The 12,427-nt window shown below is 44.7% G+C and overlaps 1 protein-coding gene across 4 annotated transcripts in view; it reads right to left on the minus strand.

The window, feature by feature from the left end:
* The window catches only part of LRRC7 (leucine rich repeat containing 7), a 117,425-nt gene that overhangs the window by 20,591 nt on the left and 84,407 nt on the right, over positions 1-12,427 (minus strand). For all 4 annotated transcript variants that reach the window (XM_014937591.1, XM_014937552.1, XM_014937561.1 and 1 more), the window contains one exon: positions 4,149-4,268. In XM_014937591.1, coding sequence (XP_014793077.1) covers positions 4,149-4,268 — 120 coding nt within the window. The remainder of the gene's footprint in view (positions 1-4,148; positions 4,269-12,427) is intronic.

The raw sequence follows: 12,427 nt of genomic DNA on the forward strand, positions 1-12,427 counted from the left end.
TTGGCCTCAGAAGTTAACAGCAGCCAGGGCATTAGAGTTAACTGCTCGTTGCCAGAGCAAAAATACATCTCAATGGATTTCCAAGATTTGCTTGCACAAGATATCATTAATAGAGATGCAGTTGGAGCTACTCGTGTCACTGAACACAGAACCCCAGCAAGATGCACAGTGACTGCGAACAAAACTGATCTGGATTACTTTCTGCTGACTACATCTGAAGAAAGGACCAGGCAGAAAATGGGTCTGACAGCTCTTCAGGACAAGAGGGGCAGTCTCAAAGTGAGAGATGACAGAGAAATCTCTTGCTTCTTGTGCCCAGATCCTCAGTCCCCAAACTCTTCTTAAAGCACAGCTCAGCTGAGTACATGAAAGTGGTTAATAATCACAAACTGGCTCCAGGAACAGCCTCGTGCCCTCAGTCTGTGCTGCCAGCATCCCACTACACAGGTCAGAGAGATCTTCAGTTCATCCAAGATCAGAAGGGAAGGAAATGCTCCAGACAGACTCGTTAGCTGTTCGTTCACTCCCTAATGACAACGAGCCGTGCCCGCAGCGGATGGCTGAATCCCTGTCACCCTGCTCCGTGGAGATGCAAGACGAGGAGGGGACCATGTTGTATCACACTCAGCACAAGAGGATCCCAAAAAAGCAGAATCTCATAAATTCTGCTGTTTGCCCCAGAAATAACCCCATATCCACCACAGCAGGTGCGCTGTCTGTCTTGGAGGAAGATGTCTAGTTCAAATAATAATAAAAAAAAGTGCTTCTTCATTAAAAACCTCGAATCTTTACCTGGTTAAAAAAACCTCTGTATTGAACAGCAGATGCTGGCAATGAAAACAGGATGAACCTCCAGCCTCCCAGCTGTGGCTCAGAGAAATACTCCCAAGTCAGAATGGGAGAGAAATGGTGACTGAAATACTTCTTTACGTCCCAGTTTTGAGGCAGGTACCTCTCTCCAGTTCCATGGCATGTGCTCCTTCCACAGCCACCGAGACCGTTACAGTCCATGCAGGGATCTCCAGGTTCACGTGGCCTCAGCCTTCAGGTGGGCAGTGGAGATCCTGCAGCAGCAGAGCCCAGGTGACACAGTCCCATGAGAGTCCAAACCTGCGCAGCTCGTGGAGGGGCATCACCCTGCCCCCATGCTGGCCAGGCTGACGTCTGGCCCTTGTCCACCTTCCTTCTCACTCTTCATCCTTTCTGTTTCACAAGGAGTGATTTCCAGGTTCCTACTTGGTGGTCCCCCAACCACTTCTACCCTTTCCCTTTGTATGGGGGAGCAGCTAACTCAGAATACAACTGTTTTATCAGAATACAACTGATTTATCAGAATGCAACTGATTTAATCAGGTGTGTAGCTGACTCCCGTCTCACTGACATGACAGAAGAAGTCATCTTCCAGGAAGCACAAATACTGTAGTCATTTAACAACTCAGTGGATTTTTCACTTTGAAGTTTAAAACAGCCAACTTTTCCATAAGAGAAATAGCCCATAAATTCTGAGATGATCACATGAATGATCATAATTAAAATAAAACTAGCATTTAATCTGTATTCTGAACAGCAGAACAGACAGAAACAACCACTCACCCCCCCATATAACTACCTAGTGATGGCTGTGTAGTGTTCCCACCTCACCTGACATACATAAATGTCCATCGCTGCGTATCTAGTAGCCCTCTGTGTGGCTGATTCAGGAACATGTTAGTGTGTCTACATACGTACTGCATCAGCCCATCCATCTATAGTGCACACTCTAACCCTTGGAAGATCAAGTGCCACCTTCTCTCCCCGTGATCTCCCACGCACAGCTCTGCCACGAGGCGGGATGTTAGTGGAAAAGCCACAGCATAGACCACAATTTATATTTACATCATTCAATGGTTTGTTGTGTCGAACTTCACTTCTACAGGGGATCTTCTGAGTCCGACTGCAAACAATTGTTGTATTTTAATCCCCAGATGCTGGGAAACCAATTGCCTTAGCAGCACATTGCCCACCACCTCCTGGGGCCAGTGGGTAAACAATTTCCAGAATTCATTTCCTCGCTCCTGTTAATCGACTCTGAAGAGATCGTATCACGGCTTCGTGTGCATTCACACTGCGGAGGTGGATAAGCTGCTCTTCTTGGAAATGGAATTATTTATTCTGCAGGAAAAAACCTCTCTATTATGCAGACTGCTTCCCCAATTTCATTTGTATTCTTTACTTTATATAACATCCACCGCAAAAGTTAATTATTTTCAGCTAAGTGTCCAATATTTACAGTGTAATTAAAGTAGCTGACGAGGGATGGAACAATGGATTGCTCCAGTGAGTTAAGCAGATTCCAGCAGGGTTACACCATGGTTGTACTCACCTCATCCCAGCAGAGAGACACCAAAACATTGAGAATGAAATAGAATCTGCAATTTCTTATTATTAAGGTAACACTGCTGATGCACAAACGCAAGACATAGATTGTGTGAACCGATAAACCCAGGTTTTATCCCAATATGCCAGAGAAGATAAGCACTGACTCCTCTTAAATTTCTTATCCTCATTTCTTGTGTATCAGAGGACAGAGAAACCCTTGGAAAAAGGTTGGCTGTCAGACAGTGGCAGGGTGCTCCCCTTTTCCTCCTCCTCCTCCTCCTCCTGTGCCTGGGAAGGTGCCTCTGGGCTGGTCTGGGGCCATGGCTTTTGTCTCCCATCCTCCAGCAGGACCAATCTCCGTAGGGATAACACTCTATGGTGTAATTATCACCGCTCACGTGTGTGGTTCCACCTTCTAAAGCTGACTGCAAACACCATTCAGTTTGTCAGGATCCTCCTTTCTCCAGCTTTATGATTAGAACATCCAAAACCAGCAATTCCCAGCTGATGAGCAGAGCCAAGCTGGGTCTGGGAGAAAGCAGCCCGTGTTTCCATAGGAGCAGGCCAGATCCAAGCACTGGAATTCAATACATGCCACCACCACGAGGCAGGCATTGAAAATAGTTTTGAAAATAGCACTTTCTGGTGCGTTTATCAGCAACGGATGTGTGCCCAGGGTGTCTCTTGCCAAAAGGCCTCTGGCTGCCCAGGCACTGGGCCATCCTCCATCTCAACACGTTCATTCTTTGTCACGAACTGAAGAATGTAATTGGGATGAAAAATTTCAGCGAAGACTTTTGAGGACAAGAGGGAGTTGATCCATGCAGGAATCCATCTGCCGAGCCCCTTTCACACACCGTGGATGTAACCACGAGCGTTTGCAGAAATGTCCTGGTTTGAGGTAAAACAGAACTAATTTTCTGTTCAGTAATTTTACTTTTTGAGCTGGGCCTCTTCTAACTAACTAAACTCTGAAATTAACAGCATGTTGTTCAGAAAACTGTTCACTCTCACAGTGATAAGACCTGATTATACCAAGGGATGGTGTGCAGAGAGGCCCCTGCTTATACTTATTGCTCTAACAACCAAGGTCAGGCACATTTGTTATTTGCCCCGTTGGAGGGTCGGAAGCGGAAAAGCGTAGAGGGGTCCCACCTGTGGGGAGGAGCGGAGAGGAGAGGTCGGACAGGAGAAGTGACCCAAACCTGACCAACAGGGTGTTCCATCCCATCTGCATCAGGCTGAGTGCATAAAATGTAAAAGTCGTGGGATCAAGAGGGTCAGCCCTCTTCCTTCAACGGCCAGTGTCCAAGAAGGACTCTGGGGTCCGGAATCTGGCTCCTGTCCATCACCGAGTCCAGCCTGGGACTTTCCCCTGCGCCTACTGGTGATGTGATGGTCATCCTGGGAGCTTGATATGGTTTTGTATACACTGTATACATTTTTATTTTATTTTACTTTTTTTTCCTTATTTCATTATTTATTTATATTTTCATTAAAGTAGTTTAGTCTTTTTCCAAACTCTTTTTTTTTTTTTAACCCCCTCTTCCTCTCCTCTCTTTTCCTTGGGGGGGGGAGGGAGGGGCCATCTGTCATTCCGGTTGGTCAATTCGGTCAAAACCACGGCAAGAAATAAACCCCAAACCAGGCAGCAGGCATGGAAACGCCATCCTTAATCCGTAATGATCATTGCTTTAGGCTTCCAAACACCACAACGCCTCTCCCTCGTTACCCTGTTCCTCGTTACCCTGCCCTTCCTCCTGGGAGAAGAGGCCACGGGCGGCTCTTACCTTCTTGGTGACGGTGTCGGGGGGCACGTCCCGCCGTCCCAGCGGGTAGGGGTTCCACTGGCTGCCGACGGACACCTCCTCCTGCCCGTTGTCCAGGATGCTGCTCTGCTGCGACGGGGTCTGTTGCAGAAATGGTAGGGGCAGCCTTTAGTCACTGTCACACCGCGCCGCAAAAGTTCTCGCTCAATCTCTCTCTCTCTCTCTCTCTCTCTCTCACATCATTTTATTTCAAGTAAGCGACCCGGTTAAACGGTAACAGGCTACTGCTTAAAATCAAAACCCTTTTTTACATCTCTACAGCGTTTCATTAAGGTGCGATCGCATCGCTCCGGGACTCCCCGCAAGCGGGAGGTCTTCAAAGATACATAAGAACCCATAATGAGAATAATGAATGATGAGAGAAAAGAGAAAATTAATTTAACGCAACTCATTCTTTTCAGAGAAACAAGTTTTGGGCAAAGTTCCATATTTAAAGGTGCAGTCTGCCATTTAGCATCTGAGTCAGAGCTCTTTTACTGGCCGTTCAAGCATCAAAACCTTTTTTATTAAGTATTTGACACCAGGATAAATTAAATGCTTGTATTTTCTTGGGAAAATATGCTTTAGCAGCAAGTGCTCTTCCCTGGCGCTACGCTCGGTGTGTGCCCGGGGGGTGCTTCTCCCAGACCTCCCCAGGCTTCTTTTGGTCTAAGTTAAAGGATATCTGGTTAATATTGTCTGTACAATATTAACCAGTAACTAACTGCTTTCCTGAATAGGAAGGGTCACAACACACATTTAAAGTTTCCTAAACCAGCTTGAAACTTTTGTTATTATTTTCCACTTTCCTCTCCTTTTTTACATATTTTTTTCTCTTTGTCAATTTTTTACTCCTGTTTTCAGTGCTTTAGAGGGCATGTGTACTTTTTCTGACCCATCCTGATTTTCTTTACCACAGCTGGAAATTTTGCTGTCAGGGTATGGCTTTTTGTGTCAGAATTTCCAAAGTGTTAACATTTTATACTACCACTGACAGCATTTAGCATTATATAGTGCTTATTCAGTTAACTCCTTATTCATTTCTGATTAATGGTAACCTAAAAAGAAGAAGAAAAAAAAGTCTATTTTTCCCCTCTGTCATTCAATCAATTTTTTCTTCCGCCTAGATTAAAAAAAAAAAATCATGAAGCACTTCTTTAGATGACTGAAGAACAAATGAAACTGTTGCTTTGGAACATTAAAGCTGGTAACTGGTCGAGTAAGAACTTTTTATAATGCGAGCTTAAAAATCCTTTAAAAGTAAATAGAAGTAAATTGTGATTTAAATCATACTCCTTGGAGGTTAAGTAAAAAAAAAATTCAACCCTAATCATTTAAAATAAAAGAAAACTTTCATTATAATTCTCTCATCGTTCAAGAAGTCTTCCAGAAAAATCAGGAAAGATGTGATTTTCCTTATATTAAAAACCACTAGAAAAGCACTTCCCCTGTTGCAACTACACGAGCTCCCTGCAGAGCTTTCTTTATACCAATTAAAAATGGGAAAACCAGACCAACCTCAGCGTTTTTTCTCTGTGAGGTTCCCCCTCACAGCTCAGCAGCCACTGGTCCCAGTGCACCAGTCCCACACTGGGACATGCTGAGCCCAGTTTGTCCCCAGATCAGAGTGTGGGTCCCAGTTTGGGGGCAGGCAGGGCTCTTTGTGCCTCCCTAAACTCAGGAATGAGCCATTCCAGCCCTGTTTGCTGCTACTGTATGTCCCCACATAAAAAAAATCCACACGGGGGGTACGTCATCTGAGACCAGGGCAGCAAACAGCTTCCAAAATGAAAAAAAATGCAAAAATTTCTGCCCAGAATCAAAAGCGTTCTCCTGAAAAGGGCTGCTTTCGTCACCGCAGACAAGGATGTGCCATTTTCATAAGGGACTGACTAATCTGTAGAGCTGAGTTCCCTTTCCATCCACGTGGAAAAAGAAAAAATACTGAGTGTGCTTTCTGCTTTCTCAATAAATAGGAAAATTCTGTGATAATAATTTTTTCTTCTCATTATACCAAGGGTGCTTTCTGCTTTCTCAATAAATAGGAAAATTCTGTGATAATAAGTTTTTCTTCTCATTTTCTGCAGCAAAATGAGTTTGTCTACTTGCAATATTATTCATTTACAGAGCTTGGACAGACTGCAAACAAACTACACATCTATTAAGCCTAGCTAAAAAATGAAAAGCAGCAGTTCAAACATTTTATACATGGAGTAGAATTGATGTAATAAACTTTCTCAAAATAAGTAATTGCTACAGTTGATTTCCTGATCTTCCACTGGACAATTAGACTTCACTCATTACTCTCTTGAATCTAGGCCACAGTAAAGGGGAAGAAGGGGTAAATATTAAGCTGCTGTGGCCTGGATTCCTTAAGAAATGCAAAATCCTTTAGAACATGTGAAGGAATAAAATTAAACAATACAAAACATTCAAATTATTTGTTCAACAATCAGTTTTCACGGCTTTCCAAACAGTACAGTAAGAGAATAACACCCCCCCTGCATGCAGTTCAGCGTCACACTTTTTATGGGATTGCAGCAATGAAATGCTGGTGAAATAAAAAGCAGAATAATTCACGTCAAACCACCCCCCAAAACAGGTCACCCTGATTTCCTCAGACATCCGTGTGTTAGTAACCATAGTCATCTGCAGCCTAAAACTCTTCAAATGATATATAATATATCTTACTCCTAAATGCATGTAGAGAAATAGTACCATTATTTGGAGTCGGTGACTTCTTTCAAGGACTTGCAACAAGAATTAGTTTATACCCAAATAGACAAACAAATTTTTGGAAAGAAAAGAAAACCAACAGTATGACCAACATGGGAAAACTGTCTGTGTCCACACACACACACACACACATCTACGGGTAAAATCTGACCTCGATGTTCTTAAACTGCACAACAGAGAAGCACAAACTAACGTTAGGACTGGCTTGGATCCAGGGACAGCTGAACGGGAGGTATTAACGAGGTGAAGGGTGTCTGGAGAGTAAATTACAGCAGGAGAAGCCTAACAATGACTGTGTGTGTGTGTGTGCACTGTGATCCTCACAGGGCTTGGCTTGGAAATTCAGCATAGGATGGATGTGCCTGTAGGGGTAACCTCAGCAGTGCTGAGCCTGTCCTCCGGCCAACCAGCACAATCTGGTCACATCCCTGCCATTAAATTATCTTATTCTTCTAAAAAGGCTTGGCTCCAAAGTCCTACATCGGGCACTGAAGCCCTCCTTTGGGGATTTCTGGCCAGTGCTGACTCGGGAGTGTGGGCCAGGGACCACCTGGGAGGGGGCCAGCTGGCCCTGGCCAAAGCAATTAACAGCGCAGATGATCCCATTCCAGCGCCTGGATCCCTGCTCCAGTACCCTTTAATTACTCACAGAGATGGTGCTAATTTACCCCAACAGCTCCTGATGCTAATGCAGCAGGGCTCTCAAGGATGCTGGTTGCTTCTAGCACTGGGTAGCCCCCTGCCATCGGCACGCTGCTGCTGTCACACGGGGGTGGCCAGATGTGATGCGGGGTAAGGTCTCAGCATCCTCTCTGGTACCCTGAAAACACCTCAGCAATGTCCCTCTCTGCCTTCTCATACGTGCTTTTCCCCATCAACCCTTTGGCTGTATGTAATTGTGTGTGTTTGTATGTACTTTCAACAATATATCGCTAATAGCTGCAAAATAAACTGTAAAAAAGTGAAAAAAAAATTTTTTTCTTTCTATAGGCATTACTCAACAAACTTTTAAAACAAATTTAGGTGTGGTAGGCATGTAACCAAACCTCATCAACTTCTCCAGCACACCCAATCACCATTCATATGTCTCCTGGAGCCTATTTAAACACACACCAAACGTTTCCGCGTTACTTTTCCTCCGATCAAACAGTCACAAACCAAAACAAGTTCCCCGTTTCTGCACACAGATTAAGTCATTGAGAAAACAGAATGATTGCCTCGGTCTGTAAGAGGAGCACGGGAAGCAGTAATGACAGCCGCGGGAGCTACTGCATCCAAAAAGCAAGATTCTGAAGCAGGAAAGCCACGTTGCTGTTATCTTTGCTTTTTGGATCCTGTATAGTATAAGCATGGATAATAGGCAAAAAGCTAAACCAGGAAAAAAAAAGCAAGGAGTATTATTAATTTATTTGGTAATGCTGGTATACGCTGGCTATCCCATACTTACTTTCGGTAGAGGTAGCTCTTGAAGCATTTGGTTTTCAAATTTAGATTTAGTCTGCAAGTTTAAAGTCATGCTTCTGCCGGCATGCATTGCTGAAAACCCTCCAGAGTGCAGCATGCCAAGGCTAACTGTGTTGTGTTTGTAAGCAGCGGTCTGAGTAGAGGAAACAACCACGTGACAGGATATGAACACACATGCTCATCGAATCAGATATCACACATATATGGTTAATTTCACAGAGTTTTAGTTTAAGCAAACAAAACAGTACCAAGAAAGAAATAGCTTTCTGATGCATGCACTGGGTCACACAGAAGCAAATACATCGCTAGTTATACATAAAATGGGTACCATAAAAGACTTCCACGCTGACAGCAGATGAGATATGTTGTTATCTGTAGTTTGAAAATTGCAGTATATAACACAGTACAAGTCTTTATTTTGCAAATACGGCCAAATTTTGGTACGTCTGCGTAACCCTGGCGGGGCCAGAGCACAGGCATCTGCCCCAAAGGAGCCCCAAAGGCAGAGGGAAAGCCCCACAGGAGAAGGCTCTGCGCCGGCCGCTGAGTTGGCCACTGCTCTCTGGCTAGTGGTTGCCCACCAGGGGCAAGCTCTGGTTGGGCCCGGAATCGCGCCGGGGGCAGTGTCTTCTCCTGGAGCAGCCATCTGCCCACCAGGGGCAAGCTCTGGTCAGGCCCAGAATCATGCTGGCCATGGGCGACGGGGGCAGTGTCTTCTCCTGGAGCAGCCATGGCACGGCGTTCCCATCCTACCATCAGCAACCAGCCCGCTGGCGCCAGCAGGATCACTGGGAGCTCAATTTAACCAGATACAATCACCAGTGACAGCCCTCCAGGAGATAAAGCACTTCTTAAGTCAAATACACATTGTAAACTTAAGCGTCAAGATATTTCTTAAACAAGCAACACCTGGGAAGTGTTTATTTCCACCAGAAATGTCCCTGCTCGGGGTGTGCTGTTTTGCCTAGGCATCGTGTATTTCCCCATCAGTTTTACACGACACCAGGAAAAGAGCTGAAGGAAGGAAGGGAGGAAAAACCTTCAGCCTTCCAGCCAGTGTTTGAACTTTACCCATTTGATACTTAACGATATTTTAATAGGCATCAAATCTGACCTCGATGTTCTTAAACTGCACAACAGAGAAGCACAAACTAACGTTAGGACTGGCTTGGATCCAGGGACAGCTGAACGGGAGGTGTAAACGAGGTGAAGGGTGTCTGGAGAGTAAATTACAGCAGGAGAAGCCTAACAATGACTGTGTGTGTGTGTGTGCACTGTGATCCTCACAGGGCTTGGCTTGGAAATTCAGCATAGGATGGATGTGCCTGTAGGGGTAACCTCAGCAGTGCTGAGCCTGTCCTCCGGCCAACCAGCACAATCTGGTCACATCCCTGCCATTAAATTATCTTATTCTTCTAAAAAGGCTTGGCTCCAAAGTCCTACATCGGGCACTGAAGCCCTCCTTTGGGGATTTCTGGCCAGTGCTGACTCGGGAGTGTGGGCCAGGGACCACCTGGGAGGGGGCCAGCTGGCCCCGGCCAAAGCAATTAACAGCACAGATGATCCCATTCCAGCGCCTGGATCCCTGCTCCAGTACCCTTTAATTACTCACAGAGATGGTGCTAATTTACCCCAACAGCTCCTGATGCTAATGCAGCAGGGCTCTCAAGGATGCTGGTTGCTTCTAGCACTGGGTAGCCCCCTGCCATCGGCACGCTGCTGCTGTCACACGGGGGTGGCCAGATGTGATGCGGGGTAAGGTCTCAGCATCCTCTCTGGTACCCTGAAAACACCTCAGCAATGTCCCTCTCTGCCTTCTCATACGTGCTTTTCCCCATCAACCCTTTGGCTGTATGTAATTGTGTGTGTTTGTATGTACTTTCAACAATATATCGCTAATAGCTGCAAAATAAACTGTAAAAAAGTGAAAAAAAAATTTTTTTCTTTCTATAGGCATTACTCAACAAACTTTTAAAACAAATTTAGGTGTGGTAGGCATGTAACCAAACCTCATCAACTTCTCCAGCACACCCAATCACCATTCATATGTCTCCTGGAGCCTATTTAAACACACACCAAACGTTTCCGCGTTACTTTTCCTCCGATCAAACAGTCACAAACCAAAACAAGTTCCCCGTTTCTGCACACAGATTAAGTCATTGAGAAAACAGAATGATTGCCTCGGTCTGTAAGAGGAGCACGGGAAGCAGTAATGACAGCCGCGGGAGCTACTGCATCCAAAAAGCAAGATTCTGAAGCAGGAAAGCCACGTTGCTGTTATCTTTGCTTTTTGGATCCTGTATAGTATAAGCATGGATAATAGGCAAAAAGCTAAACCAGGAAAAAAAAAGCAAGGAGTATTATTAATTTATTTGGTAATGCTGGTATACGCTGGCTATCCCATACTTACTTTCGGTAGAGGTAGCTCTTGAAGCATTTGGTTTTCAAATTTAGATTTAGTCTGCAAGTTTAAAGTCATGCTTCTGCCGGCATGCATTGCTGAAAACCCTCCAGAGTGCAGCATGCCAAGGCTAACTGTGTTGTGTTTGTAAGCAGCGGTCTGAGTAGAGGAAACAACCACGTGACAGGATATGAACACACATGCTCATCGAATCAGATATCACACATATATGGTTAATTTCACAGAGTTTTAGTTTAAGCAAACAAAACAGTACCAAGAAAGAAATAGCTTTCTGATGCATGCACTGGGTCACACAGAAGCAAATACATCGCTAGTTATACATAAAATGGGTACCATAAAAGACTTCCACGCTGACAGCAGATGAGATATGTTGTTATCTGTAGTTTGAAAATTGCAGTATATAACACAGTACAAGTCTTTATTTTGCAAATACGGCCAAATTTTGGTACGTCTGCGTAACCCTGGCGGGGCCAGAGCACAGGCATCTGCCCCAAAGGAGCCCCAAAGGCAGAGGGAAAGCCCCACAGGAGAAGGCTCTGCGCCGGCCGCTGAGTTGGCCACTGCTCTCTGGCTAGTGGTTGCCCACCAGGGGCAAGCTCTGGTTGGGCCCGGAATCGCGCCGGGGGCAGTGTCTTCTCCTGGAGCAGCCATGGCACGGCGTTCCCATCCTACCATCAGCAACCAGCCCGCTGGCGCCAGCAGGATCACTGGGAGCTCAATTTAACCAGATACAATCACCAGTGACAGCCCTCCAGGAGATAAAGCACTTCTTAAGTCAAATACACATTGTAAACTTAAGCGTCAAGATATTTCTTAAACAAGCAACACCTGGGAAGTGTTTATTTCCACCAGAAATGTCCCTGCTCGGGGTGTGCTGTTTTGCCTAGGCATCGTGTATTTCCCCATCAGTTTTACACGACACCAGGAAAAGAGCTGAAGGAAGGAAGGGAGGAAAAACCTTCAGCCTTCCAGCCAGTGTTTGAACTTTACCCATTTGATACTTAACGATATTTTAATAGGCATCACATCTGAGCAACTGGAATAGGTAATGAATATAGTAACACCAAACTCATGAGCACCTAGCATAGAATAGTTTCAGAACGTGTCCGTACACCTAACTTACGCACTCGACAACAGTGATTTTTCACAACCACTTCAGATTATGAAGTAAATCCCATTCATGGAGTAGCATTCTTTAAGTACTCAAGACCATTATTGAACCCATGCACTAAAGCACTTGCACTGTTTTGTATAGAAGGCAAATAAGCGTAACTTCCTACAGCTAAAAGGAGTGATAACCATATTGCTCGTTAAAACCAGTGGCAGTGCGTATTTCGGAGTTAAGAGATACCTTCAAATCCCCTCCTCTAACAGTGGTACGACAGCTAAAACACATTCTTTTACTCTTTATCTGTGACGTTTTTCTTTATTGCCTTTTACTGCCAAGATGTATCCAGCATCTTTTACTGCTCTCAAACCGTTACTGAAGCGGTGGACTTCAGCAGCACCGTGTTTGCTTCTGTTGATAAGGAGAGAATTTCTTTTTTTTTTTTTTTTTTTTTTTTTTTTTTTTTTTTTTTTTCGGGAAAAAAAAAAAAAAAAAAAAAAAAAAAAAAGTTCTAGGAAAAATATTAAACCC

This window comes from Calidris pugnax, unplaced genomic scaffold, assembly GCF_001431845.1.
Source record: "Calidris pugnax isolate Ruff unplaced genomic scaffold, ASM143184v1 scaffold29, whole genome shotgun sequence".
NCBI lineage: Eukaryota > Metazoa > Chordata > Aves > Charadriiformes > Scolopacidae > Calidris > Calidris pugnax.